The sequence below is a fragment of the Diachasma alloeum genome, unplaced genomic scaffold, assembly GCF_001412515.2.
Source record: "Diachasma alloeum isolate Michigan unplaced genomic scaffold, Dall2.0 Dall_scaffold_00540, whole genome shotgun sequence".
In the NCBI taxonomy this organism is placed as follows: Eukaryota; Metazoa; Arthropoda; class Insecta; order Hymenoptera; family Braconidae; genus Diachasma; species Diachasma alloeum.
In genome coordinates this window covers 247,834-274,700 of record NW_021680672.1, presented here as the reverse complement: position 1 = coordinate 274,700, position 26,867 = coordinate 247,834, and the positions used below count along the sequence as shown (strand labels likewise).

Sequence of the window (26,867 nt, the reverse complement as noted above, 5' to 3'; positions counted from 1 at the left end):
GTTTCTTGTCGTTATTGGATTTTTGGGGACGATCAGTATTTAGTTTTAAGAAAATACGGTTCCGTTTGCGGTTTGTCGATTCCGCGTTGCTAAAAATCGGCTGGCGCCCTAAATACACGAAATAAGGATTGGATGAGCTGCTGATTGTCCCCGAAGTCCAGTGTTAGCGTTATGGTTTTTGGCGTTTCAGACTTGTCGGATTACGAGAACGAAGGTAATGAGTTGGCCGTGTTTGGATAATCGAGACTTCTGGGTTAGGGTTTATTGAGTATTTGTTGAGGCCAAAGAAAAATCATTACACTCCTCACGGAGAAAAGTGTTAAGTAAAAATTACGCATCTTTTCCGTAATTCCGAAGCGAAATTTTGTAATTTTTATCTGAATCTCCTGCGAAAAATTACGATACCGTCACTTAAATTTTCTGAGTCGACTCGAAAATCAGTGAGCGAATAGTGAGTTCCGTAATTTTTACTGAACATTTTTCTCCATGTGGTAATTTCATCGAGCTGATTTTTCGGCGCTCGAAACGCCCGTGAAAAATTACCAGATCGTCAATAAAGGCGGACTAATGGCTCCTCAGGGTGGCCCAGGGTGACCCTCCCCCCAAAATAAACCTAAAAAATGACGTTGCGACAGGGCAAGTAACCGGTGAAATTTGAAACAGCAGATCAAATGCTGCTGGCGGGGCAATGCTCACGTACGCTCAAAAGTTATGGTCCCAACGTGAAAATATCAATAATGCAAACCTCTCACCACGAATTACCCACGGGCTGGCGAGTAAACACACTAGTAATTGCTTGAGAAAAGTAATGAGATTCTCAAATATGTACCCAACTAAAAATTCCCAAGTCAAACACAAGCGCTGAGTGTTGTAAAACATATTAGGTAAATGAGAAGTGCCGGTTAATTTTTCGCTGGGGTTGAGGAGGGGAAAAAAACAAATCTGAGGAGAAATATCAAAGGCCAATTCTCAGTATCATTGAGCGAGTTTAACCGCGCTGTATAATACCATTTACTACAAGCCGCGGTGAGGAGGTTTTAAATGCAACGACTCACCTTCCACGCCAGCTCCACCTCTCTCTCTCTCTCTCTCTCTCTCTCTCTCCCTTTTATTCTCCTCATTCCTTTTTATCCAACATCCGTGCGCGCCGTCCAGCGATGCCTCGGTTTCTTTCCAGCGCGCGGGTCCGTGGCCTTCCGACCACGGGGATATCATCTGGAAGGTGAGACGACGCACCGTAGAAGCGCACCCGGTACGCTCGACTAATTGGCCGATAAATCAACCTCCAGCTTACTTCTCTCCGCTTCTGCCGTCTACTCCTCATAGCTACGTACGATGGACGCTGCAGGACCCATGTGTACATAACCCACTGGCTATATACTCCACATAACCATGCCGAGGGTATGTACACCCTCGCGCAATATTCAGTCGAGGAATTTTCAGACAATCGTACGACAATCTGGAACAGTTGAGTGAATTCCCATTCTAAAATTAGTCGCCAGGGGCTAACTTAATTAGCCAGACTCAAAATAAATATAAACGATGAATAAAGCCATTATGGGCCTGTGTTTTGAATTAATTGGGACAGGGGAACTGTTAATTCCCCCTTCATGTTGTTTTTATAATTGATTAATTTTACATTGGCAGGCCTTTATTGGGTCCCGAGACCTCTCAGAGTTCAAAAAATTAATTATTCAATATTAATTCAACATTAATTATTCTTCATTGGCCAATTGTTCGAAAATTTGTAAATAAACCGAAAAATGTCTCTTGAAAAAAAATTAAAAATGTAAAAAAATACAAATTTCTTCCTAATAAAAGAGAAAACAAGGGAAATTATGAAGAAACTGTCTGAAGCATTTCAGATGCATCCAACTTACTTATATTATGCATAAAATCAATATAAACGATGAATAAAGCCATTATGGGCCTGTGTTTTGAATTAATTGGGACAGGGGAACTGTAAATTCCCCCTTCATGTTGTTTTTATAATTGATTAATTTTACATTGGCAGGCCTTTATTGGGTTTCTGAGACCTCTCAGTTCAAAATATTAATTATTCAAGATTAATTCATTAGCGAAGCGGTAAACCGGGTTAAGTCGATTTTGACTATTGCCCAGTTTTTGACGAATATCTCGGAATATAAAAGAGATAGAACAATTTCTGTTATGACTTTTTTTATAACCCTCAATTGACCCTGCAAAAAAGGTCATGAGAAAAATTTTGCTATCTCATTTAGATTCCGAGATATTAATCAAAAACGGACCATAAGTCAAAATCGACTTAACCCGTTTTACCGCTTCGCTACTGAATTCAACATTTATTATTCTTCATTGTCAAAAACTGTCTCTTGAAAAAATGAAAAATGTAAAAAAAAATGCAAATTTCTTCCTAATAAAAGAGAAAACAAGGGAAATTATGAAGAAACTGTCTGAAGCATTTCAGATGCATCCAACTTACTTATATTATGCATAAAATCAATATAAACGATAATAAAGTCATTAGGTGTCCATGTTTCTAATTAATGATTACAGGGAACTCTAAAATCGTCCTTCATATAGCCTTTATAATTGATTAATTGCCAAATTATCACAACACTGCATTGGCAGTCCTTCATTGGGTGCCCTAACCCTCTCAAAGGGTTCTAAATACTCGATTGTCGAACATTAATTACTCTTCATTAGCCAATTGTTCGAAACTTGTGAATAAAACGAAAAATATCTCTTGAGAAGAATCAAAAAATAAAAAATCACGCAAATGTCCTCAATTAGGTGTTTATGTTTCGAATTAACTGGTGCAGGGGAACTGTAAATTCCCTCTTCATATGATTTTTTCAATTGATTAATCTCCAAATTGGGAAAAATTAATCATTCTTCGTTAGCCAATTGTTCAAAGACTTGTGAATAAACCGAAAAATGTCCCTTGAAAAATTGAAAACTGTGGAAACAAATCATGCAAACGTCCTCCTAATAAAGTAATAAACAAGGGAAAGTATAAAGACTGTCTGAAGCATTTCAGCAACATCCAACTTACTTATATGCATAATAAACCGAGAGCATCCCCGTGCGCCTTCTCACCCAGAACTAATCGCGCCGAGGAACTTGTTGCAATTACTTGGCCAGTCCAATTAACACAAGCATCCTTGAAATGCCTGATCACGACGCCCCTCTCGAGAGTTCCTGGGCTGCTGCTCTCCATTGAAAATCAGCCAGGAACATGAAATGCGTTGGTTGTTTCAATCGAGCCAACGTAGGTGTGATTAACCAAAAGCCAAATGGCCAAATAAACTCCTCGACGATGGCTATTCCAGTCTTCATTATTCCGTGAATTTCCAGAATGCATCGAAGAAACGGAAGCGTTAATACGTCCCGGTTTGGGGATATGAGCCAAACCGAGATTGTCGGCGGACGTCTCAATTTTCTCCGCGTCTTAATGACCGATCGTTAAAAGCCGGCTCGCGAACCGGCTTTGAGAAGCACAAACGAGGCTCTTTCACTCCCCCACCCCCAACTGGCCACCTTTACATTTCTCGGGAGAGTGAGCGAGAGAGGCCGATCGCGTCCTTCCACATTGAACAAGTGAGGACGAGGTTAACCGACATAATCAGTTAATAGTCGTGATTTTCCCCCTCTCCCGCCGGCTAATGAAGTTTTTAGCCTCCTGTTCCGACAAATCTTGACAACATGACGGTTTATCATGGCGACAAGAGTCACCCATTGATTTATTCACCCATTAGACAGCCTCCAATTCATTAATCTTCGATATTCACGTTAAATAACTCGGCACGTATGACTGATTTATTTTCCCGTTTATTTTTAAGAGTTGTGCTATCAAGAAATAGTTGAATTCAGCTCGGAAATAAAATGAGAGGAAAAGCTTCGCAGAACGTAACAGGACGGCACGCGTACGCGGGAGACTAGCAGCCGCCATCTTGTGATGCGCTTGGCCAACTCGCGCGTCCAATGTCGGTAATGAGGGGCTCGCCAGTCCCATTTATCATTTCCCGATACAACATTACGATATTTATTTATTGTCAGCGGGTAAATAATGAATTTCCAGATAAATCAATTCCAATCTTGTGGGATAGTTTAGAAATAGTTTATTTACAATTAACTACTTTTCAGATGGAGTATAAAATTGGGGGGGGTCGTTTTCGATTTTGGCGAAAGTCGACTTTTCCCCTGAAAAGATCAAAGTTCTGACCCTTCGGCCCCAGGCGAAAAAATTTTTTTTCATTTTTCACTTTTACCCTATACTATTGAGAGTTCTGGATAGCTCGTCGCCTGAATTATCGGAATCGACTTTCACTCGGCCAAAAAATTCGATTTTGGCGAAAGTCGACTTTCCCCCTGAAAAAATCCAAGTTCTGACCTTTGGGCCTGAGGTGAAAAAAAATTTTTTTCATTTTTCACTTTTTCCCTATACTATTGAGAGTTCTGGGTAGCCCGTCGCCTAAATTATCGGAATCGACTTTCACTCGGCCAAAAAATTCGATTTTGACGAAAGTCGACTTTCCCCCTGAAAAAATTCAAGTCCTGACCCTTGGGCCTGAGGTGAAAAAATTTTTTTTTCATTTTTCACTTTTTCCCTATACTATTGAGAGTTCTGGGTAGCCCGTCGCCTGAATTATCGGAATCGACTTTCACTCGGCCAAAAAATTCGATTTTGGCGAAAGTCGACTTTCCCCCTGAAAAAATCCAAGTTCTGACCTTTGGGCCTGAGGTGAAAAAAAAATTTTTTCATTTTCCACTTTTTCCCTATACTATTGAGAGTTCTGGGTAGCCCGTCGCCTGAATTATCGGAATCGACTTTCACTCGGCCAAAAAATTCGATTTTGGCGAAAGTCGACTTTCCCCCTGAAAAAATCCAAGTTCTGACCCTTGGGCCTGAGGTGAAAAAAAAATTTTTTCATTTTTCACTTTTTCCCTATACTATTGAGAGTTCTGGATAGCCCGTCGTCTGAATTATCGGAATCGACTTTCACTCGGCCAAAAAATTCGATTTAGGAGAAAGTCGACTTTCCCCCTGAAAAAATCCAAGTTCTGACCCTTGGGCCCCAGGCGAAAAAAAAATTTTTTCATTTTTCACTTTTTCCCTATACTATTGAGAGTTCTGGGTAGCCCGTCGCCTAAATTATCGGAATCGACTTTCACTCGGCCAAAAAATTCGATTTTGGCGAAAGTCGACTTTCCCCCTGAAAAAATCCAAGTTCTGACCCTTGGGCCCCAGGCGAAAAAAAAATTTTTTCATTTTCCACTTTTTCCCTATACTATTGAGAGTTCTGGATAGCCCGTCGTCTGAATTATCGGAATCGACTTTCACTCGGCCAAAAAATTCGATTTTGGCGAAAGTCGACTTTCCCCCTGAAAAAATTCAAGTTCTGACCCTTGGGCCTGAGGTGAAAAAAAAATTTTTTCATTTTTCACTTTTTCCCTATACTATTGAGAGTTCTGGGTAGCCCGTCGCCTAAATTATCGGAATCGACTTTCACTCGGCCAAAAAATTCGATTTTGGCGAAAGTCGACTTTCCCCCTGAAAAAATCGAAATCTGATACCCTCGCCCCAAGCGAGGCTCCAAAATTGATGATTACCGTTCAAAAGATCGCCGTCATTTCTAAATACACCGTCAAAACCTTCCTCCCGTCGCTAATAGCTCATTTACTTCTCCACTGGCTGATTCAACTTATATTCGATTCAGTGAGTAATTTCGCTTGAAATGAGGATAATCCCGCCATCCTTCAGCGTGCCGCTGCACTAAAAACGTCGACTGGTAAGACATTTCCTGAAGATATCTCCAATACCGAACCCTGTTCAACCACCTGATCAGAATCTGCCCATCCGGGAATGCGTCCACAAATTTCTATGCCCATCTATTCCACCCCCCCGTACTGTCGCCATTTTCCCTAGAGCGTATCCAAAACGTAATGTGTCCATCTAAGATTGTACAAACGACCGCCCTCCCTTCCCCATAAAATTCAAAGACGTCGGCGCGCATCGCTTCGCGACTCCCCAACAATTACCAGTTATTCATAATTTTTTTTCAATAAAACTATGCGATATTTAACGATTCGCCGACTAGAAAATCAATTTACCTCGAGAAAACCCCGGTGAGTTGCTTAATAAACAAACAATTTCCCAATTTTTTCGTTTTGGAAATGGAAAATGAATGAATGAAAGAAGTAAAAGTTGCGTTTGTTTAATCTTCATGGAACTATTTATCAATTATTTGTGGATTCGTCACTATCTCTCGAAGTGTCCTCTGCGTTTTTTGCACAAGACTTTTGGATAATTCCAGGAGCACTGGACACCCGATCTGATTTTATTGAGTATTGTGGTCTCTTGGAATAATTCTGGGGCTTCTTCGAGTGCTTTGAGCATTCGTTTTTACATGGTCTGCAAATATCGTGAATTTTGGGGATTAAAAATGATCGCGGGGGGAGGGGAATGCACTTACATATGTGAAAAATCCCTGTCAGCCAGAATATTCCTCTTCTTACTGCTACAAACACTCAATTTAGCTATCGTTCGTGTGTCTACATCAATCATCTTCGGTTTCTGCGACTGACCCTTCAACTTTTCGATGTTCAGGGTTAATTGTTGGATGTGAACCTTGAGGGTAGCGTTTTCGTACACTAATCTGCTATTTCTTTGGACTACCTATTGAATACAAACGATTTAACATCATCGACGAAATGATTTCAAGCGGAAAAAAAAATGAACCGTCTTTAATTGTCGATAACTGGATAGCGACTGAAAATTCCCAGTCTTTCTTTCATTTTCAAGATTTCCTTAAGCTTCAAAATAAAATTTCATTTATCGAAATCCTATCGTCGATTAAAGACGACTCGTTTTACCCCCCGCCCCCATAGAAACGCAACCTGAAGGAATTTAGCTTTGCTGATGGGTAGAGGGTCCTGAAACTTCTCTGAAACGATGATATTGAGCTCCTCCCTGGCCTCATCCAACTTCTCCATCATTTCAGCAATAACGTGGAGATGATCCCTCAACAACCCGTCCAATTTCACCCTCAACACGTCCCTCGCGTCCTTCATCCTCAAGAACTTGATGCACAAATTATAAGTAGTTTCATTTTTCGCCACGAGTTCATCCCTGATCTCTTTATTCTCCTCTTCCAGCGCCTCTCGCACCCTCTCCAACTCCCTGTACTGCTGGAGATGGAGCTTGGAAGTGCTGCCAACGCACTTGACCCTGTGGTTCTCCATCTCCTGTGAGAAATGCTCTTTCTCTTTTTCGTAAAAAAACCTCTCATCGTCCAGCTGTTCTAAAATGAAAGCAGATATCTATTTTTTTATGAAACGCTTTCGTCGCTTTATCGTCATGTCCATACGTTTTAGATTACGATTGCATCTCTGTTGCTTCTTTACTTCCGAGATTATTCTCTCGTTGTCACTCCGCAGGTTCTCCAGGTGAACGTCCTTCAAATGGCTTTCATTTTCCACTATTGCGATTTTCTCGGTCAATTCCTTCACCTTTAAAGAGCAGTGAGATGAATAATTGAAGTTGATGTGGAGTTTCTTTTTACCTGCTGACGCAGACGATTAATTTCGTCCGGGGCTATTTCGTTGAACTCATGGGGCTTTGAAATTTCTACATTCGACGAGATATTCTGCATATCACATTGACTAGGGCCATTCGAACCACACGCTGGTGCCTCTAAAGATTTTGACGACTTTGTAAATCTCCTATCGAATGATCCAATCAATTGGAGAAGACGTTAATGAATATTTATCATGATCCAGCCATCCTTCGACTGTTTGAAGTTAGTTAAATTAACCTGAGAAATTTAGTTGTCACTTTCTGTCCGGATTTCGTTATTCTCTTCCTCATTTAAACATATTTCGGTCTGTTGACCAGTTCTTCCTGCGTTCTTCATAACAACACCAAATACAAAGTCTCAAAAATCTAAACTACTCGGGGAAAAAAAATAATATCAAAGGAATTGTGTGTGACGAGAACGACGTGAGGGTTACCTCAGAGAGAAAAGACAGACGATCCTCCCTCAATAATTGCTCGAATGATTTATGTGAAATGTTTTTATTGTATCGCTTATATGTACAAAATAGGTGTACAGAGTGTGCAGTCGATCGTCCAGAAATACCTGTGCCTCTTCATTAAGATTCCCTCGTAAAGCCCAGGCATTCGGTGTTTCTTTACACAAAAATCACATAACACTCGTGACCTCTCGATAAATGTACAAACCACTCGTTGAAAATGGAATGACTTGAAATATCTTCAGACAATTGACGTTATTTCGTGAATATCTCGATGGAAAAAAAATTATAGAAATTACATGACAATGATTTATTAACTGGTATTTTAATCTGGAAGAGTTGACAGTATGAATGATGAAGACGACTTGAAAATTGAGCATTATTTTAATAATTCTTTGTCATTACGAGGATTCAATTATCGTGAGTTATTCTCACATTATTTTTGTGGAAAGAAAAAATAAAATTGGAAGTAACAAGAAAGTAAAATGATCTTGAAACGATGGAGAATCTAATGACAGTGTCAAGTATTTAATGGCTAACTCCTTTTTATCAATTTGTCAACTATAATAGTAAATGTCGCACAATCGTGGTGGCTCTATTCCTGTCTCGTTAAATATCCGAATAATCCGATGATAAGATTAGTAAATTCGTACAAATGCACGGATGATGGTCAATGGACTTACGCGTTATATCTTAGCCTAAAATATGGATTTTTTTTATCTCTCTCAGGCCACAATGACAAACACCACAGTTGCTTTATTTTTTCTTGTTCTTGTTGGCCTGATTTTTGTTTTTGGCCGGAGCTGACAATTTGGCATTCTTCTTTTTGGGCTCATCGTCCTCATCGTCCTCAACCTCCGTGTCCTGTCATCACAAAATAATATTAAACTTTAGACCCCCAATAATCCAAGGAATAAAATTAAATTGGATGAGAAAAAATGTAATCTCACCTTTTGGGTAAAAAAAATTGATTCTCTCGAATAAAAAAAACACCGCCAAGATGGAGTGAAAGGACTTAAGTATATCGTAGAGATGAAGAATAACACGCCAATCAGATTTTTAAATAAAATAATTTATTTAATCGATGAAAATTTTCAAGTAACACAAAGGGAACATTGTGAATACCAGGATTATAACTTTTTATTTCTCGCTATTTTAATTTTAAGATGACCATAAAATGTACTTTAAACTCTTATGATTGACCCTCAGACAAAAACTTAAATCTAAACAAAAAGAATGGTTATGAATTATTTCACTGGTATCGCACTAAACGCATTACTTGTCTATAGCCTCATCCATCTTGGCGCGTTTGGTGCCATTTTTTTTACCATCCGCGGATTGCTTTCGTTTCTTTTGTGCAGCCTGAAATATTTATTTCTATTTTATATACAATACCTGAATTTGCCAATTCATTTATTTTCTTTTTCTTTGATTTTGATTATTTTTTTTTCTATTCTCAAATCAATCGCAATTGCGTTGAGAATGATTAGATGTCGTGCATGAAATGAAAATTAATGTGGAAATTGATTGAGTCTTTGGCTCACCTTTTCGTCATCCTCGTCATCGATGTTCTCTTCCTCCATCTCATCTTCCAAGTCATCAAATTCTTCCATGTGAGTTCCTGATGCAAAAAGAAATCGTTAAATAACCACAACATAAATGCAAAAATCGAAAGACAGACGATCGTAGCATAGAGACAATAAAAAAAACTCACCAAGAAGATTATGCCCAACTATGTGAATTGGTCCACTTCCCTTGACAAGTGTGAAAGTCACTGGTGGATCCGGAAAGCTGAGATCGAGAATAATTTGTTCGGTCTTTCCCCGCTCCAAAAGCGCAATAGGAGTCTTGATGAGTCCCTTCAGACCCATGGCCTCTACCTGCAGGACATTGAGCTCGCCAGGCTTGGCTTCCGGTCCCAAAAGTGCCTGAAATAAATTTTTTTTTTTCTCCAAATACTTTAAAATCATGAACAAAATTCATAATTTGACCCTTGACCCCTCAACAGTCCCCTAAATTAATATTTTTCGCTGCAGACATGACTCGGAAAAGATTTTCTCCAGCAGTTTTTTACCGAAATGAATAAAGATAAATATGAAATCGAAAGAATCGATGCCTGCAGAAGCCCACCCAAACTACTGTAATTAATAGTTGGCGCGCAAACTTGTCTCAAACAATGGCGCCTAGGCTTGCATTATAACCGTCGTGACGAGTCAATATATGCAATGCCTCTAAACTTTCCCCCACTATTCTAATGAACATAAAGAAAAATAAGAGAAAATTCTGCGAGGGCTGAAGTAGTAAAAAAAGTAGTAAAAAAATATTGAATCCAAGTAACAGTGGCCATAAAATGATTTTCAAGCTCGGCGTCAGGGTTGGTGAGCCCCCAAGTGTCCCTCAAGAATAAAACTCAAAGCTGGACTACATCACCCCACATACCATTTTGATGATGAGTTTTTGATCGACGCCAAAATGTTGGTTGCCGCCTTCAGCGTCGTCATTTTTGTGTTCTGGATCCCAGACCTCAATGGACTTCTCCCCCTCCAGAGTGATTCCTAAAAAACAAATAAACAATGCCCCATGAATTACGGTGACCCCATGATGCCCCCAAAGCCAAAAGCTCCAATTTATCAAATCCGAGTAAAAATAATTCTCGTGTAATTCAGTCAGAGGGGTCGAGTCCCATCTCAGAGAAGCACAATGGCCGAAAATCTGCCGGCGTCGCGTAGCCAATGCGTTCATCACCTTCCACCGTACATTTCACCGAAAGTAAAAGCACTCATGAATAAATAACACCTCGAGAATAATAACCCGATGCCGGTAATCAATATTTACCATAAAGATATTCCTCTGCCATGACGATTGAATTGATATAAACGGATACTCGTTACTCAACAAAATGCAAGGCGAATATAACGTGCCTGCGTCGACCAACTGTGCGACTGACGTGAGATGAGAAAAATTGGTGAGAGACGCTGGCAAGTCCCCTCTATCGGTAAATAAGCCAACCCCAACCCGGGGCACGGACCAATGAACGACAAGACCCCCAACCACATGAGAATCGGTCGTGAATTTCCACCGAGCGACGATAACCCTTCGACGCAGCCAGCAAGACAATTTCCATGAGAAGGCAACGTAATATGTGTCAGAATCATCAGCAATCAGCAAGCCTCCGACTGCCTCCGACCGTAATATCAAAGTGTGTACTCGTGTCGGCTTTCGTTAACTCGTCCACGTACAACTATAACAACTTTGATGATATTTTGAACATGCCTGGGGCTGTCTCCCCAAGTATTTAGCAAAAATTCGTTGATTTAGTGGAACTAGTTGAACATTCAAATACAGTTATTCGATCAGAGGATAAATATGTTAGGAACACATCAATTTTTATTCTTTCTCGCACTCTGCCTGGTTCATCTCGTCAGTACTGACGAACACAATCATGTTGTGAGTATTAAAAAGTACATTTATCGTAAATTTTCCCACTTCTTGGGCGTTTTAATTTTATGTAATAACATGTTGACATGCGATACCCAACGAATTTTGTCAATTGCCATTTTAGTATGACGATAATGAAGAAGTTGTACTGTGGATGAGCACAGTGGGCCCATACCACAATAGACAAGAGACTTACTCCTACTTTTCTTTGCCATTCTGTGCTGGACCCAAAGAGATGATTGGTCACTATCATGAGACTCTGTCAGAAGCTCTCCAAGGAATCGAGCTCAAGTTCAGTGGGCTTGACATAGAATTCAGAGGTAAAAACTAGCATTTCCTCGGGACAATCCTCCTAGCAATGAGGTATTTAATTACGTTTTCAATTTTTTAGCCGACGTGGCAAAGACCGAATTCTGTGGAATCAAGGCACTCAATGATAATCACCTGAAGGCATTCATTTATGCTGTGAAAAACCAGTATTGGTATCAAATGTATATAGATAATCTTCCAATATGGGGTAAGGAATACCGGTTATTTTTATATTTCTGTGAATTTTATTTGCATTTCGTTTGCAAGTGAGTGAAGCAATTGGGTCAATTTTTCCCAGAGTTATTCGCCAAATGAAATTATTTATTTACAAGTCTTTATTCCCCATTCGTGAATACTCTTAAAGCATTCAAGTATTAACTTTCCTGATTCCTTTTTCTTCCCCCAAAAACAACAATTGAATGAAATTGTTATTCAGGAGTTGTAGGAGAGCCTGAAGACAACAATGGCGAAATATCCTACTACATCTGGACGCACAAGAAGTTCGACATTGGTTACAATGGCAAGCAAATTGTCGACGTTAACTTAACAAGCGAGAACAAAGTGAAATTAACTCCAAACGCTCACATAGCCTTCAGCTACGAGGTCAACTGGAGAAAGAGTAGTGTCAAATTCGAGGACAGATTTGACAAGTACCTGGACCCCAACTTCTTCCAGCATCGGATCCACTGGTTCAGCATCTTCAACAGTTTCATGATGGTGATATTCCTGGTGGGTCTTGTCTCCATGATCCTCATGCGAACACTGCGAAAGGACTACGCGAGATACAGCAAAGACGAGGAGATGGACGACATAGAGAGGGACTTGGGGGACGAGTATGGCTGGAAGCAGGTGCACGGAGACGTCTTTCGACCTGCCAGCCATCCCATTCTCTTCTCAGCACTGGTCGGCTGTGGCTACCAAGTCACCTTCGTCGTACTCAGTGTCATCATATTCGCAATTCTTGGGGAATTGTACACGGAGAGGGGCTCGATGCTGTCCACTGCCATCTTCATGTATGCAGCAACTTCACCGTTGAATGGATACGCTGGAGGGGGTCTCTATGCCAGAATGGGGGGCAGAGTTTGGATTAAACAGATGATACTTAGTGCTTTCATGCTGCCTGTCATGGTCTGTGGAACAGCGTTCTTCATCAATTTCATTGCCATGTACTATCATGCGAGTCGAGCTATTCCATTTGGATCTATGGTAATTTTATTTTTACATCGTCGACTATTTTTATTAACTCAAAAAAAAATCGAGTGCAACGATTTTTTAATTGCACTACTGTCTTAATTTTTTTATCCAAAAGTTTTTGAAAACTAGAAAAAAAGTCGTAGATTTTTTTGGAAATTACGAACAGAAAATATAATGATTTCAATTTTTTAAATGTTTAAAGGTGGCAGTGACCTGCATCTGTATATTCGTGATTCTCCCCTTGACCCTGGTGGGCACAATCCTGGGGAGGAACCTGGCAGGGACCCCAGACGCGCCCTGTCGTGTGAACGCAGTTCCTCGCCCCATCCCCGAGAAAAAATGGTTCATGGAGCCACTCGTGATCATTCTCCTCGGTGGTATACTTCCATTCGGCTCGATATTCATTGAAATGTATTTTATATTCACATCCTTCTGGGCGTACAAGATTTACTACGTCTACGGATTTATGCTCCTCGTATTCGTCATCCTTATGATCGTAACCGTTTGCGTAACCATTGTTTGCACGTATTTCCTGCTCAATGCCGAGGACTACAGATGGTAAATATTCTTCTCATGAATTAAATGAGATTATCACTTTATTTTTTGATACTTCAACATTTTTTATCCTCAGGCAATGGACTAGTTTCTTAGCTGCTGCTTCCACCGCGGGATACGTCTATATTTATTCATTCTACTATTTCTTTTTCAAAACAAAGTGAGTGACTATTACCTAAAAATACGGGAAAGAACTAAAAAAAATATTATAATGCAATTGATCAATTTAATTTCACAATTTCTTTGATTTTGCAGAATGTACGGCCTCTTCCAAACTGCCTTCTACTTCGGTTACATGGCACTCTTTAGCTTAGCACTTGGAATAATGTGCGGTACGGTAGGATACATCGGCACCAACGCATTCGTCCGTAAAATCTATTCGACAGTTAAAATAGATTAATACCCCTCTCCCGCAATTGTTTCCAAATAAATAATGTACGTGTGCATGAGAGTGAATACAAGGAGAAGATAAAACCGAATGAAGGAAATCTGTGCTCAGTGTCTGTACTGCGTCAACATATTTTGTTCCATTGACACTGTGATATTGCAAAAGACGTCCAGTTGAGTGATAGTGAATTTATCTCTGCCTCCTGTGGACTCCTGTCACCATTCGCTGAGTTGGACAGACTTTATCATAACAATTTTATTGTACGATATATAATATATTCCCTTTTGTTTACAATCTTAACGCTGTTTATCCCCCGAATGCCGAGGCTAATGAATTTTCGAGAGTGATGAGCCAGTATTGCGATCAAAATAGATCATTTTTTAATGGAAAGTCGATGATGGGTTACGTTGAGTGTAAAACATCACATTCGGTGCGATAAATTAATCTGATTGAGCAATTCTTCCTTCCATTCGTCCTTCAGGCTATTACATTTTCAATTTTATGGGTAAAATTATTTTGCAACTGGATATCCATCAGATTTTCCTCTTGCATTTGCAAAACGAGTAGACAATTATGCACGACAACAGCACAAAGAGTAATTGTAATCATGTATAATATAAAAATGAATTTAAACAAGTGACTTGAATTGTGCTCGACGTCTGTGCTGGTGCGAAATGTCAGAACGACGCCAGATACTTACTAGTTTTTTCCCAAGGGGTGCAACGCCCATTTCATCATAATTTTCCTCTAACAAATTCTCTCGTAGATGTAAATCCTCATACTATTGGCCAATGAATTAATTTATATTAATGTAGCGTAAATCGTGAAGGATATCAAAAGGAGAGATGAATCATTGTGACGTGGAGACATGTAATACCAATATACTTGTACAAAGTTTTCTCAATCAAAAATCATTTCATTGATATTTTCTGTTATCAAAATTAATACACGTATTTATCTCGCATATGGTTATCATTATAATTTTTTTTTCGTGTCGTGGAGAAATATAAAATTTCTACTAATATATGTCTATGTTGTTGATTATTCCCCCTAAAGTATTCATATTCATACGCATAGATATTTTTAAATTTAAAGTTGCATTAACTGAATTTTGAATTATTTTTTTTCTTCCTCAGAAAATTATTTCCAACAGCATTTCATCATCCACTAGCCCACAAATTTCTGCTCGTTTTATCGGCGATAAGTGGAATCAATTAGGTGAACGAGTGGCACAATTACCCACCTAACTCATTGAAAGGTTTACCATAAAATATGCAGGTGGATGCTGAGAGGTGAGATCAAGGATGGGGGAAATTCGATTAGCCCATTATAACTTGAGCGTACGTCGTCGAAGATACGTGGAAGGGGTTGAGTTCGAAGGTGTTGAGAATAGGGATAGCGCAGTGACGAGAAGTTTTCTGCTGTGTTTTTCAGCTCGAGCGAGTCGTACAACAGAAAACTCAAGAGTCTGGGGAGGGGCGACGGGGGATGATCACTACGAGTAAACTCCACTCTCCGGATACAGGGAATCTGAAAGAGTGCGTTGAGGGGGTGGAATATGTGTGAGGGAAAACTCAAAGTTGCCGGGAGTTTGCGCGGACAGATCAATACAACCGGCAACCCCCTGCACGTGGATCTCTTATCCCACCCCTTCTCCAACCGTTCTTCCACCCCTCGTGTGGTCCAGCATTGGATGCTGGAGATACTGGCACTCAGTCGCACGCCCGTATGTCTAGTGCCACAATCCCACTTCGTTACTGATATCCAGTAAACAATATTATCCACGATAAACCGGTGATTACTTACTACTAAAAATTTAACGGAAAACATTTCGCTCTGAACGGTGTCGATGGCTATTTAGAATGGCGACCTGAGAAATCTCGTGACTCCCGTGGGAGTCTGAAGGTAAAAACATTCAAATTATTTTTTCACCTCTGCATTCGCAAAATGCAAAAACTCGAGTAGACATTTATTTCGTTTTAATTGCTGACTGTGAATGCGCGCTGAGATAATTTTATTCGTAAAAGGGGAATTTTTCTGAAAATGTTGAGGACAATTGAGAGAACTTGAATGCTGTTTGCCCATCAGCTCATAGAATTAAACTCACTGCAACTGAGGGACTCTCGAGTATCCGGCCTATATTTTTCCATTGAATACTCAATAGCGACACCCCGTGTTTGCTGTCGATTTATCTCATTGAATTCCGGATACTTTAAATCCCCTTCAACGCACCGCCGAGCTCCTCCGATGCTATTAATACACCCTGGAACAATGCGCCATCCAGCTCACTCTGAATATTCGCAATTAATTATAATGAGTAAATTCTTTGCGAAGAATTTCCCGAGTAAATAAGGCTTTCCCGAAATTGTCTGATCAATAATGAATATTCCACTTCCCCCTGCAATCTCCATTCACTGCACACAATTGCGACAGTGACTCCAGGGTCAAATAACTATGAATATTCACCCCCTATCTTATATGACGCTTTCGGAGCCATTGCTCCAGGCTCTCCAGCAATTTGTCCGGACCCAGATAAAGGGATTCTGTTACCGCAAGTCTAGTTTGCACGCAGACAACTTTTCATTTGCATTCTCCACTCAAATTACTCGCCCTCCCCTCGACGAGGGGTACACCCAATCCCTATAATTGATGAATAATTCCGTTGTTCCGCATAATTCCTGGAAAATCATTACATGCATCCTTGATGCACTATATTACAAAGCCGATCAAGCATGAGGACCAGGATGAACAGAACCAATCGATTGGTTTTCACATCCTCTTGCACGAGGTACTCCAAGTACCAAGGTAGGATTAATCGTATATATGTATATAATTCTGGCGTCAGGCCATGCGGATAAATTATCTTCAGGGAAAATCCCACGGCCGTTTAAATGCCACAGCATAAGCCGCAATCACCGAGTTTGTAAAGTTGATGAAGTCACGAGTCAGGATTATAGTTTACCGGCTTTATGATCGGAAATCGTGACTATTTTATGAAAAGTTAATTGAGAAAGTAATGAACTCATCGAAATTAAATTATTTTGACGTTTTAAAGGGTTTTACATATTAATAAATTCCTTCTCTTTCTCCTCTGAAAGAATTATTTGTATTTTTCACTGTAAATCAAATTCAAATTAATTGCAAATGAAAGAGAATAAATTTATTAATGTCTAAAAACCCTATAAAACGTCAAAACTTTATTTATTTATTTATGATCGGAACTCGTGACTATTTTATGAAAAGTTAATTGAGAAAGTAATGAACTCATCGAAATTAAATTATTTTGACGTTTTAAAGGGTTTTACATATTAATAAATTCCTTCTCTTTCTCCTCTGAAAGAATTATTTGTATTTTTCACTGTAAATCAAATTCAAATTAATTGCAAATGAAAGAGAATAAATTTATTAATGTCTAAAAACCCTTTAAAACGTCAAAACTTTATTTATTTATTTATGATCGGAAATCGTGACAATTTCATGGAAAATTAATTAAATTTGTTTGACGTTTTGAGGGTTTTTACATAAAGTGAAAAAAACGAACAGAATTGCTTGCATTTTTCACTCTAAATAAAATGCATTCATTCAATTCCGATAATTTAAATAAAAAATCCGCGAGGCGCAAATGCTGAAGATAATTATTTCACCGTTCTCACAGCACAATTTTAAAATTCCAATTGGTCGCATGCGGAAACGGTAATAGAGGAATAATTCGTAGTGACCATGAATACGTGAATAACATTTAGCAATCCATTTCTGTCAGGACAGCATGTGGAACAGACAGATTCATTCTGACCCGTGAACTTTCCGGGGGCCGGTCGAGAGTAATCCACACTCGGAAATAGTTCACTTGCATTTATCGTGGGGGAATGACAGAAATAGTGTCAGGTACAAAAGCCATTAGAGGATAGAGGTGGGAAACAAAATAAAAAAATTATCAATGTGGAGACAGTTTGAACTTTCAGTTGAGGGTGAGGCCGGGTCGTGACCTGACCCCACTTGTCATTCAACTTGAATGACTGCCTTGAATATATCGTTAATATCATCTAATGATAGTTATATCGCCCTTGAGATATTTACAAAAAATTATTTTTAAATTCTGCAGAATTTACGCGTTGTCAAATAAAAAGAACTCTTCTCAATTTAAATAAATTCAGCAGATCCGGAAATATTTCATTATCCAATCGCAGCGCAGAAATCCGTAAATATTGAAAAAGAGCTTGATCCGTTGAATGTGAAAGCCCCATAAATTGACTCTTTATTCAAAGAGAGCTCGCACAAAGAGTCAGGAGAAAAAACATGCAAAAAAAATGTCTCTCCCCATGAAGAGGAAGAATCAATAGTCCTTCGAGTGCCTATTTACTCTCCGCACAATGTTATCCCTTTATTTTTAATAGACCCAAGGAGGTGGATTTATCGAGATGGGGCTTTACGCGGCGGGAGTTGCCGGGATAGGTGTATTCTACACTGCTGTCCTGAGTATTAGTGTCTGGGCGGCAGCCTCGAAGCGTAAAAAAGTCCACGGAAAATCCCTGGACGACTTGATCCTCGCCAACCGCGGTCTCGGCTTGCTACTGGGAACCTTCACACTCGTTGGTGAGTATCCAATGTCATTTATCAAATATATCCAATCATAAATCATTGGCTCGCTGCACGAGCGCAATAAAGGCCTCAATCCTGTGATTAAATCACGTAAAAAACAAAAATTAAAGAAAAACCAAACAATTTTCCAGCTCCAAAACGAATAAAAATTCATTTTGAAGTTTAAAACGAAAAAAAAAACCTCAAAACGAATAAAAAATCACTCATCTTTAGAACTGCATTGGACGGTGGAAGATTATAACTTTTGTTTCCCTCAAGCCCGAAAAAAGCGAGTTGATTGCCCAAAGCCGGGGCAACTTGACGGGAGTAAAAAAGCGTAAAACAAATATTCTCCTTTGAAATACAAACTGAAATTGCGAGAACCCAAAAGAGAATGAAAAACCTCGCTGGAGTAATAATAATAAGGAGTGAAAGAAGAACGCAGGAGGTTGGCCCCTAATTCGCATTAATTAGCAAGCTCCCTGGAGAGGAAGCTGAGAGTTTCTTAATTAAGGAAATAAAGCTGTTTCCGGTTGAATAATCGCGGAGCGAAGGAAAAAAAATGGAATAAGTCGGCAATAAAACGGGGGTGCCCACTTGTGGCAACAATGAGGCGTACGCGTCTCAATGGACTGGTGCTTGCGTATACGAGATTTCCCCGGGGGGATAAGACGTCTGGGCCACGAAATTTTCAATAAAAAAATCGCGACATCGGTGAATCTGCTCCGCGATCTATTATACTTGGCATCATTCGAGGGCTGATAATACGACACTTTGTCGTGCCTCGGCGAGAGGAAGGAAAAGGGTAAATCGACCGGTGTAATCTCTCTTTTTTCCCTCAGGTCCTCTTCACCCCCGAGTGGAGGTCAGCCTCAGGGATAACCGCGGGCTTTTTAAACTACCCATTACCTTAATGAACACTCGTGAATGCAAAGCCCCGTGAAACACGAATAAAAAAGTCTCGCAGAGTACACACACCAGTTTCTCACTCTTTCTCTCATCCTCCTTTATTCGGTATTTTGTTCGGACCGATATATATTACGTTTTCGTGAATGAGACTATCTGCGAGTCGAGGGGGCGGAGAAACAGTGGATCGGAGTGATGAGGAGGATGGAAAAATCGTCCGATACCCCCTGAAATGGAAATACGAATTTAAGTTGCTTCATTCATATTTCGAATGTATTTTCCTCACGATGTGCACGATTTTTTCGTTCTCCGTTTATATTTCCTAAAGTTCACTCTTGTCTGAACACACGGAGAGAAATATTCAGTAAAAATTGCGTATCTTTAATTTTACGAAGCTGTCACGGAATTTTTCCCGAGCGTTCCGTACTTTTTATCTGAATCTCCTGTAAAAAATTACGAGCGAATTGTCCCGTAATTTTTACTGAACACTCTCCGTGCACTCTTGATCAGATCAAACGAATTCCTCCCGTTAATAAAGCCCAATGTCCCCTGAACCCCTCATTATCCCCCAATCCTCACCCCCTCCGAGAACTCCGAATCATTAAAATTCCCACGGTTCATGAAATTTTCGCAACAGCTCAAATAATTCAATGTTCTTTCCCCGACGCGTTCAGCGACATGGGTCGGGGGTGTGTTCGTTCACGGCACGGCGGAATCAATGTTCACCAGGGGTTTGGTGTGGTGCCAGGTTCCAATTGGCTACAGTCTCAGTCTCCTCCTGGGTAAATTTAAAAGCTAAAAAACAGTTTAATGCATGTATCCTGATACTGAGTGCCACTTCACTTTTACAACCGAAACATGAGCAATTTCCACTGCCCCAGGTGGTCTGATCTTCGTGAAACCCATGAGAAAAGCCGAATACGTGACTATGCTGGATCCATTTCAACAGAGATACGGTGCCAAGCTCGGGGCTTTACTCTTTCTCCCAGCACTCATCGGTGATATTTTATGGTCGGCCGCTGTGCTCAAGGCACTCGCCAATACCCTCAGCGTTGTCGCAGGGATTGAGGCGAAATTCAGTGTCGGAACTTCCGCTTTGATGCTACTTGTGTAAGTTCACATCCCCAAGAATTAATTCATCATTAAAATCATAATGAAGACCTTTGAATTTCAATTTTCAATATAAAAAAAATCATAATGAAAACCCTTCTTCTTGTTTGATCATAATGGAGACCCATTATGATTAATAATTTCAATTTTTAATATAGGGGAGGATGGGGCAAAACGGCCCCCCTTCAATCGTCAATATTTTCCGATTCAATAATCCGATTGGGATGAGTTAGAGCTCGTTTTGAAGAATGAAAAATTATCTTCAAAATGAAGTTGAAACTGGGAATTTTCACAATGTCATTCACAAGTTATTGACAATTGAAGGGGGGCCGTTTTGCCCCACCCTCCCCTATTTAATATTATCCATCGGAATGAGAAAAATAAAACGAAAAGCCTCCAGTTTCCAACTTGGTTAATTCTCCTTCTCTCGAAATTTAATAGACATAAACGCTTTTAGATACACAATTTTTGGTGGTCTATACACCCCGGCGTCGGCAGATGCTCTCCAGTTGGCCTGTATAACGCTTGGTTTGGCAATTAGCACTCCGTACGCAATGTTGAACCCAGTGGTATCGTTGGAGAGAAACTTGGGGCGAAAAGATTGGCTGGGTGAAGTGCAAACTAGAGATCTCGCCGAGTGGATAGACGGAATGTTTCTTCTAATGTTCGGTGGCATACCCTGGCAGGTAATAAGAAGCTCCTTCTCTCATTGCCATGTAATTATTCTTACACTTTTATTCCAATTGAATAAATAATTTATTTTCTTTAAAGAACGATTTATTCAATTGAAGTAAATAAATTTATAAATAAAGAAATAAATTGAATAAATTGAATAAATCTTTTATTTGATTTAAAGAACGATTTGTTAATTTCAATTATTAATTGATGAGTCCCTCATAGGATTGAAATGAATAAAAAAAAATGGGATAAATAGTCCAATTTGTTTTATCGATAATTAAAATTCACAGAGTTTTTTTCAACGCATTGCCAACATAAAAACCATCTCCCTGGCGAAAACCGCCTCAGTGAGTTCCATGATTTGCTGTCTGGTAGTCGCCCTCCCCTCAGCAATGATTGGACTAGTAGCGAGGGGCACAGACTGGTCGCTCATTGATGGATTCAATCGGACAATATCATTTCCCAGTCTCGACGGTGGCTCAATTTTCCCAATTGTCTTGAAGCACCTGACACCCCAGTGGGTTGCATTTGTCGGCTTGGGAACAATTTCAGTGACTGTTCTCGCCTCAGCGAACTCCAGCGTACTCTCCAGCAGCAGTATGTTCACCAGGAATATTTACAGAATGGCAATTAGACCGAAGGTAAATAGTCCACCTTATTTATGATCCTGGGGGTGTTGAGTCGTTGTTTGTTTCAGGCGTCTGAGAGGGAGATTGGATGGATCCTGCGAATTACTTTGCTCATGATGACGGGGGCTGCTGCGGGGGTGGCTCTGACAGCGAGAAGCGTTTATCATCTTTCGTGAGTAGTGATTTATTCGTCTTATTTCTTCATGTATCCATTTATCTATTTTAATTAATTAATTCCCATTTTTTATTCGTTTTTCATTTTCCCCATTGATGAATAATTCATATGAAATATTGAGAGTAATTACCGAATTTAAATAATTCATTTAAATTTATTCACTTTATTTATTTATTTATCCATTTAAATACATCACTTCATTCACTTTTACTCATCGTTAATTTTTTTTTTCATTTGACGAATAATTAATACGAATTATTGCGACTAATTGCCCTCGACCGTCAGATTTTTATCGTCAGATCTGGTTTACGTCGTCCTGTTCCCCCAACTACTGGCGGTCCTCCACTGGCCCTCGTACATTGACGCCTACGGGTGCCTCGCTGGCTACCTAATCTCCCTGTGTCTGCGAATCGGCGGGGGTGAGACTGCCCTGGGTCTTCCACCCCTCATCAGGTACCCCTATTTCGACCCCAGAACCCAGAGCCAAAAGTTCCCGTTCAGAACTACTGCCATGTTGTCCGCAATCGTGGGCTCGTTACTAGTGAGCTCGATTACGCGAGGCCTCTTCGGAGCCGGAAGAGACACTTGCCCCAGATGCTGCGACTTCCTGGGGATCTACACTACTAGCAAATCGAAGGAGCAGGGCGTCGCTCAGAGCAGCTCTGGAGCTGCTCTTCTACTCATAGATTCAGCAATGCACGTGAGTTTTGAAGAGAAATGAAACATTTTCGTTATTCTATTTTTTTGATTAAAAAAAAAATTATTGATTTTTTGATTTTTTAATTTTGATTTTTTTCATTGGGAAAAAAAACTATTATTATATTTTACTGAAAAGAATTTTTTGAATTTTTTTTTTTGTTATTTCAAATAATTGATTTTTCAGTTCTATAAATATTATATTTAATTATTACTATTATTATTATTAATACAATCATAAAACCCGGAAATAATTCTATTGAAATTCTATCTGTTTTTTGCGCTTATTCTATGAGATATTTGAATGCCAATAGATTTCGATTTTTCTGTATGAATATTCTCTTGAAATTTTTTCTACAAAAATACTTGGACATAATTTTTTCAATTTTTTTCCCTCGGATTCTGTAATGCAAAACAAAACAAAATATAGAAAAAACTTAGAAAATCCGTATCCAATAATTTCAATAGAATTTCAACGAGTTCAGTAAGGTTTTTTATTAATTTTCGTCATACGTAGAAAAGAAATGAAAAAAAAAATGTTTTTTTCAATTTTTCATTTTTTTCATCGTTTTTTTTTGCATTAAGAGCCATGAAAAATTATTTTTAAGAAGAACTTTAAATAATTTGCATTTACAGCCTCGCAATTTATCGAATTTTCTTCAAATACAGGAGAGCTCAGCGGGACGAGACTCGACAGACAGTCAAGACGACACAGATCGCCCCAGTTACGAGGATTCTCACTCTGAAGAAACCAATACCCACTACGGCAGCTTCGCCGAACGGCCGGATTTTACATTGAGACGTGGCATGAGTGTCCACAATACCCCAATATCGAGAATAAACCGCCCCTTCCCAAAGAATGTCACTCAGACACCGGGTCGTAATCGGGTGCAGCATTCCCAGCATTCACAGCTCAATAACGTCGACGGTCAGATACTCGGTGTAAGAAATTTAACAGCTACACCACTGGGTCAAGTGCTGATGTCGAACGAGGCTCAAACCAATGCCATCAGACTCACCAATACTAATGCAGTGTGTGCAACACCATCGCAAACTTGTAATCATACTTACGGAAAATTGACGAACATCGAGAAGGCCAGGGAAATTGAACGAATTGCTGACAGAAGTTCCCTGGAACTCAATCTCAATCTCAATCTTAATGTGCAGGAGACACCTGGGGGAATTGTCAAGAAAAACGTTGTGGGTGTTAAACTCGTCGGAATGGATGGACCAACTCCCTTGAGAAGACCATCTCATGTAAATATAATTTATTCATTTCTTTTAATCTAAAAAATGTCGATTGCAGTGATGACTTCAATCGTCCATAATTATTTCCACATAATAATAACAAACTAACATTTCACGTATTCTACTAGTTTATTCTCCATAGAAATGTTGAATTGAGAAATTCCTACAGGAAATGCCTCAATAGAAAGAAAAACTGTATAAATATGGAAATCTACTGATTTTTTTTGTAAAATAGTTTCAATTTGACATTTTAAAAAAATTGACAGTAATACCAGGATTTTTTAATAGAATTCACGAAAAACTAATGGAATTTCCAAACCAATTCCAATAGAAATTATATGTAATTTCAATCCAGTAGCGAAGTGGTAAAAGAATTTTCGAGGAATACTTCCGAATCTAAGGGAGATAGCGAAATTTTTGTGATAACGTTCGTTGTAGCTCGCAATCGGCCCTACAAAAAAGGTTCTTATAAAAATTCAGCTATCTCCCTTGGATTCCGGGATATGCATTGAAAACTGGTTAATAGTCAAAATTAACTTACACGGTTTTACCACTTGGCTACTGAATTGCAAAAAACCCCATAAAAATGATCTCGCCTCTTTCATTCGACTGTCTCCAGGGAACATTTTCACCGACTCCCTCAGTCGAGCTAGTCCACATTCTCGATCGTCGCCAAAGTGGTGGCTCCTACGGTCCAACATCGTTATCCCCAGTTCCCGGACTGGAAGCCTGCAAGATCCACGGAACAGCTGTCGGTGGTTCTGGGAATGAGCACTGCAGGATAAAACGAGGGATCGTAAGACACCACAGGTAATTCCCCCCGCGTCATAATCATTACCGCAAGCATAATCTTCCCCTTCAACTCGATAGCTTCAACGAGACTGGGGACAGAGCCCTGACGACGTTAGCGAGACAGCCCGCGTATCCCTCGATGCCTCTAAGAACCGACGACTGCAGGATGACCCTGAAGAAGGAAAAGAAATCCAACGGAACGATAGCCCGACACTCTTCAGTCGCCGACGACAAAGGATTCTGTGGACGGGGATTAGTTCTCAGTCCTACGTACAGCATGTACGGATCCGCTGTCACCAGTGGAAATTACTTTGTTAGTGATGATGAGGCTATTAGCAGATTTTAATCACATCGAAGTCATAATATTCATGCTCATCAGCCCCTCAAGGCCACCCCGTTAGAAAATTACTCTTGAATTGACGAAGATTCAGGCACTTATTATTCTCGATTATCAATTATCCATTAAAAATGCAATTCAATCCATGAAAATGAAATTGCCCAATTTTTATGAGTTCAAAAATTGAGGCTTTCATTGAAATTGTTTTACGTAAATAGCTCAATTTAATTATTCAACTTACGTAAATTGAAATAAATTTTTAGGAGTGTAGGAAGGAATAAAATTCCAAGGCCGGGATAGGAAGTTCCCATTTTCATGTGCAATCTCACAATCTCGCCCCGTGTGTCACTGTTAAAGTGTTTCTTTCGGAAAATATAAATGAATTATATAATAAAAATATAAATGAATATTCATGAATTTTTACAGATGACACCCCTGAAAACGTGAAGGCTAAGCTTCAGATTATGTACAGACGAATTAAAACTAAACTCTCCAAAGAATAGTTAAAATAAATATTAATACCTAGAAGGAATGCAAAATGTAATTGTAAAGATAATCAAATGACGGTTGAAGAGTGGTTTTTCTAGACGGAGAGAGAAATTATGGAACACGCGTTGTGTCGAACGAGAACGTCCAATGAAAGAAAATGAGTGAAAATGATAATCAATTGATATATGATATTTTTGCACTGAGGCAGTAACTGTACAAAATTAAATAGTGTTTATTTACTTTCGATGGCATTTACAATACACCTAGTCGAAAAAAAGGGTGGTTATCCAGTAGAAACATCGTAATTTGTATTTATAGTTGTAATCCTCAAGCTCAATGTATGATAATTGCCGGTAGAGAGGAAGACCAATGTTAATCAACACTAAAATTTCAACTATGTCAGCCCATAATTGTACATTGCACGTCGTGCTCACTCCATTAACAATCGAAACATTGGAATTGTCACTCGGTATTTCCACCCATTTCACATAACTCATTCTACTTATGAATGACCAACAAATCCAAAAGATTGACAAAACCCAAAAGACTTGAAAAAATGCGTTCAATAACATTGTGCAATACTCTACCTCCTCTCCTATTATGTACTTTCGTATTCAGAGGTGAATGAGAAAGACATCTGCGACCTGTGCCAGTATTACCATAGTCTTAAGACTGAGACGAATAAAAATGATCTCAATGATAATTTAAATTAAATTAGATTTAAATTAACTGAAATTGAATTTAAAATTAGGGTATTGTAGAGAATGTAATGATAATGATTGTTACATGACAAAGTTGGGCATCAACATCTAATGGAAATACAGTATCAAATATTTAATCACGATGGAATATTGTTTGAAATAGTCACGTGAATTTGATTATTTGAGGTGAATAAATAATGTTGGGACAGCTCTCTTAATTGCCGGTACATTCTTCTTATCCCGAGAATTGTTATCCTGTAATTCCTCGAGATTTTGCAATAAAAATAGCCTCATTCTCAAAAAATGAGCGTCATTATTTATTGGATCAAGTCTTTCTTCAATTATTCATGATAAAGAACAAATAGAGAATAATTTTCTTTCAATTCGGACCTCTAAAGATGGTTTTGAAGCAGGGGAGACTCCTAGACCCCAATGTTCTATACATACTCCTAGACCCCATTGTCCTCCTAGACACTGCTTTTCAGTTGAAAACAGACATCATCTTTAGAGACATTTGTCATGTTTAGAGGCCCTAGCACGCCATTTCTCGAGCCGCTCTTTCATTTGAGCCCAAAAACACATTCATATCTTGTCTGACATCGCTGCTACAAACTCGGGCCTACAACTCGGG

General features: G+C 39.3%; 4 protein-coding genes across 5 annotated transcripts; 2 read left to right on the top strand and 2 right to left on the bottom strand.

Moving 5' to 3' along the window:
* Nucleotides 1-6,451: 6,451 nt before the first annotated feature.
* LOC107042963 (coiled-coil domain-containing protein 18-like) lies at nucleotides 6,452-7,849 on the bottom strand. Its single transcript, XM_015264231.1, has 5 exons — nucleotides 7,797-7,849; nucleotides 7,545-7,704; nucleotides 7,350-7,491; nucleotides 6,880-7,283; nucleotides 6,452-6,658 (listed from the first exon to the last, which is right to left on the bottom strand). Exons 1-5 carry the CDS (start codon nucleotides 7,847-7,849, stop codon nucleotides 6,452-6,454), a joined length of 966 nt encoding a protein of 321 aa, XP_015119717.1.
* Nucleotides 7,850-8,040: 191 nt separating this feature from the next.
* Nucleotides 8,041-10,988, bottom strand: LOC107042965 (nucleoplasmin-like protein). 2 transcript variants are annotated; one of them, XM_015264236.1, is made up of 5 exons: nucleotides 10,849-10,986; nucleotides 10,453-10,568; nucleotides 9,728-9,941; nucleotides 9,558-9,634; nucleotides 8,041-8,877 (listed from the first exon to the last, which is right to left on the bottom strand). In XM_015264236.1, exons 1-5 carry the CDS (start codon nucleotides 10,868-10,870, stop codon nucleotides 8,770-8,772), a joined length of 537 nt encoding a protein of 178 aa, XP_015119722.1. In that variant the 5' UTR covers nucleotides 10,871-10,986; the 3' UTR covers nucleotides 8,041-8,769. The 2 variants fall into 2 exon arrangements, with proteins under 2 accessions (XP_015119722.1, XP_015119723.1); XM_015264237.1 differs by lacking the exon at nucleotides 8,041-8,877 and adding an exon at nucleotides 9,065-9,375 and having other exon boundaries at nucleotides 10,849-10,988.
* A 177-nt stretch (nucleotides 10,989-11,165) lies between these two features.
* Nucleotides 11,166-14,822, top strand: LOC107042970 (transmembrane 9 superfamily member 3). The gene is made up of 7 exons (XM_015264243.1): nucleotides 11,166-11,460; nucleotides 11,576-11,771; nucleotides 11,843-11,968; nucleotides 12,197-12,966; nucleotides 13,157-13,512; nucleotides 13,586-13,669; nucleotides 13,765-14,822. The coding sequence occupies exons 1-7, from the start codon at nucleotides 11,380-11,382 to the stop codon at nucleotides 13,907-13,909; spliced, it is 1,758 nt and encodes a 585-aa protein (XP_015119729.1). The 5' UTR covers nucleotides 11,166-11,379; the 3' UTR covers nucleotides 13,910-14,822.
* A 787-nt stretch (nucleotides 14,823-15,609) lies between these two features.
* Nucleotides 15,610-26,469, top strand: LOC107042967 (high-affinity choline transporter 1). Its single transcript, XM_015264240.1, has 11 exons — nucleotides 15,610-15,802; nucleotides 18,292-18,490; nucleotides 20,056-20,163; nucleotides 20,263-20,491; nucleotides 20,949-21,177; nucleotides 21,460-21,810; nucleotides 21,867-21,970; nucleotides 22,259-22,673; nucleotides 23,339-23,926; nucleotides 24,537-24,727; nucleotides 24,788-26,469. Exons 2-11 carry the CDS (start codon nucleotides 18,316-18,318, stop codon nucleotides 25,053-25,055), a joined length of 2,658 nt encoding a protein of 885 aa, XP_015119726.1. The 5' UTR covers nucleotides 15,610-15,802; nucleotides 18,292-18,315; the 3' UTR covers nucleotides 25,056-26,469.
* Nucleotides 26,470-26,867: the final 398 nt, after the last annotated feature.

Coding starts and splice junctions, on each gene's coding strand:
- LOC107042970 (XM_015264243.1), top strand. CDS start 11,380: ATGTTAGGAACACATCAATTTTTATTCTTTCTCGCACTCTGCCTGGTT. Junction 11,772..11,842: donor GCTTGACATAGAATTCAGAG/GTAAAAACTAGC, acceptor TCAATTTTTTAG/CCGACGTGGCAAAGACCGAA. Junction 13,513..13,585: donor AATGCCGAGGACTACAGATG/GTAAATATTCTT, acceptor TTTTATCCTCAG/GCAATGGACTAGTTTCTTAG.
- LOC107042965 (XM_015264236.1), bottom strand. CDS start 10,870: ATGGCAGAGGAATATCTTTATG. Junction 10,569..10,848: donor GGCAGAGGAATATCTTTATG/GTAAATATTGAT, acceptor TTTGTTTTTTAG/GAATCACTCTGGAGGGGGAG. Junction 9,942..10,452: donor AAAAACTCATCATCAAAATG/GTATGTGGGGTG, acceptor AATTTATTTCAG/GCACTTTTGGGACCGGAAGC.
- LOC107042967 (XM_015264240.1), top strand. CDS start 18,316: ATGGGGCTTTACGCGGCGGGAGTTGCCGGGATAGGTGTATTCTACACT. Junction 20,492..20,948: donor TCCGCTTTGATGCTACTTGT/GTAAGTTCACAT, acceptor AAACGCTTTTAG/ATACACAATTTTTGGTGGTC. Junction 24,728..24,787: donor GGGATCGTAAGACACCACAG/GTAATTCCCCCC, acceptor TCAACTCGATAG/CTTCAACGAGACTGGGGACA.
- LOC107042963 (XM_015264231.1), bottom strand. CDS start 7,849: ATGAGGAAGAGAATAACGAAATCCGGACAGAAAGTGACAACTAAATTT. Junction 7,705..7,796: donor GTGACAACTAAATTTCTCAG/GTTAATTTAACT, acceptor ATCATTCGATAG/GAGATTTACAAAGTCGTCAA. Junction 6,659..6,879: donor GCAAAGCTAAATTCCTTCAG/GTTGCGTTTCTA, acceptor TGTATTCAATAG/GTAGTCCAAAGAAATAGCAG.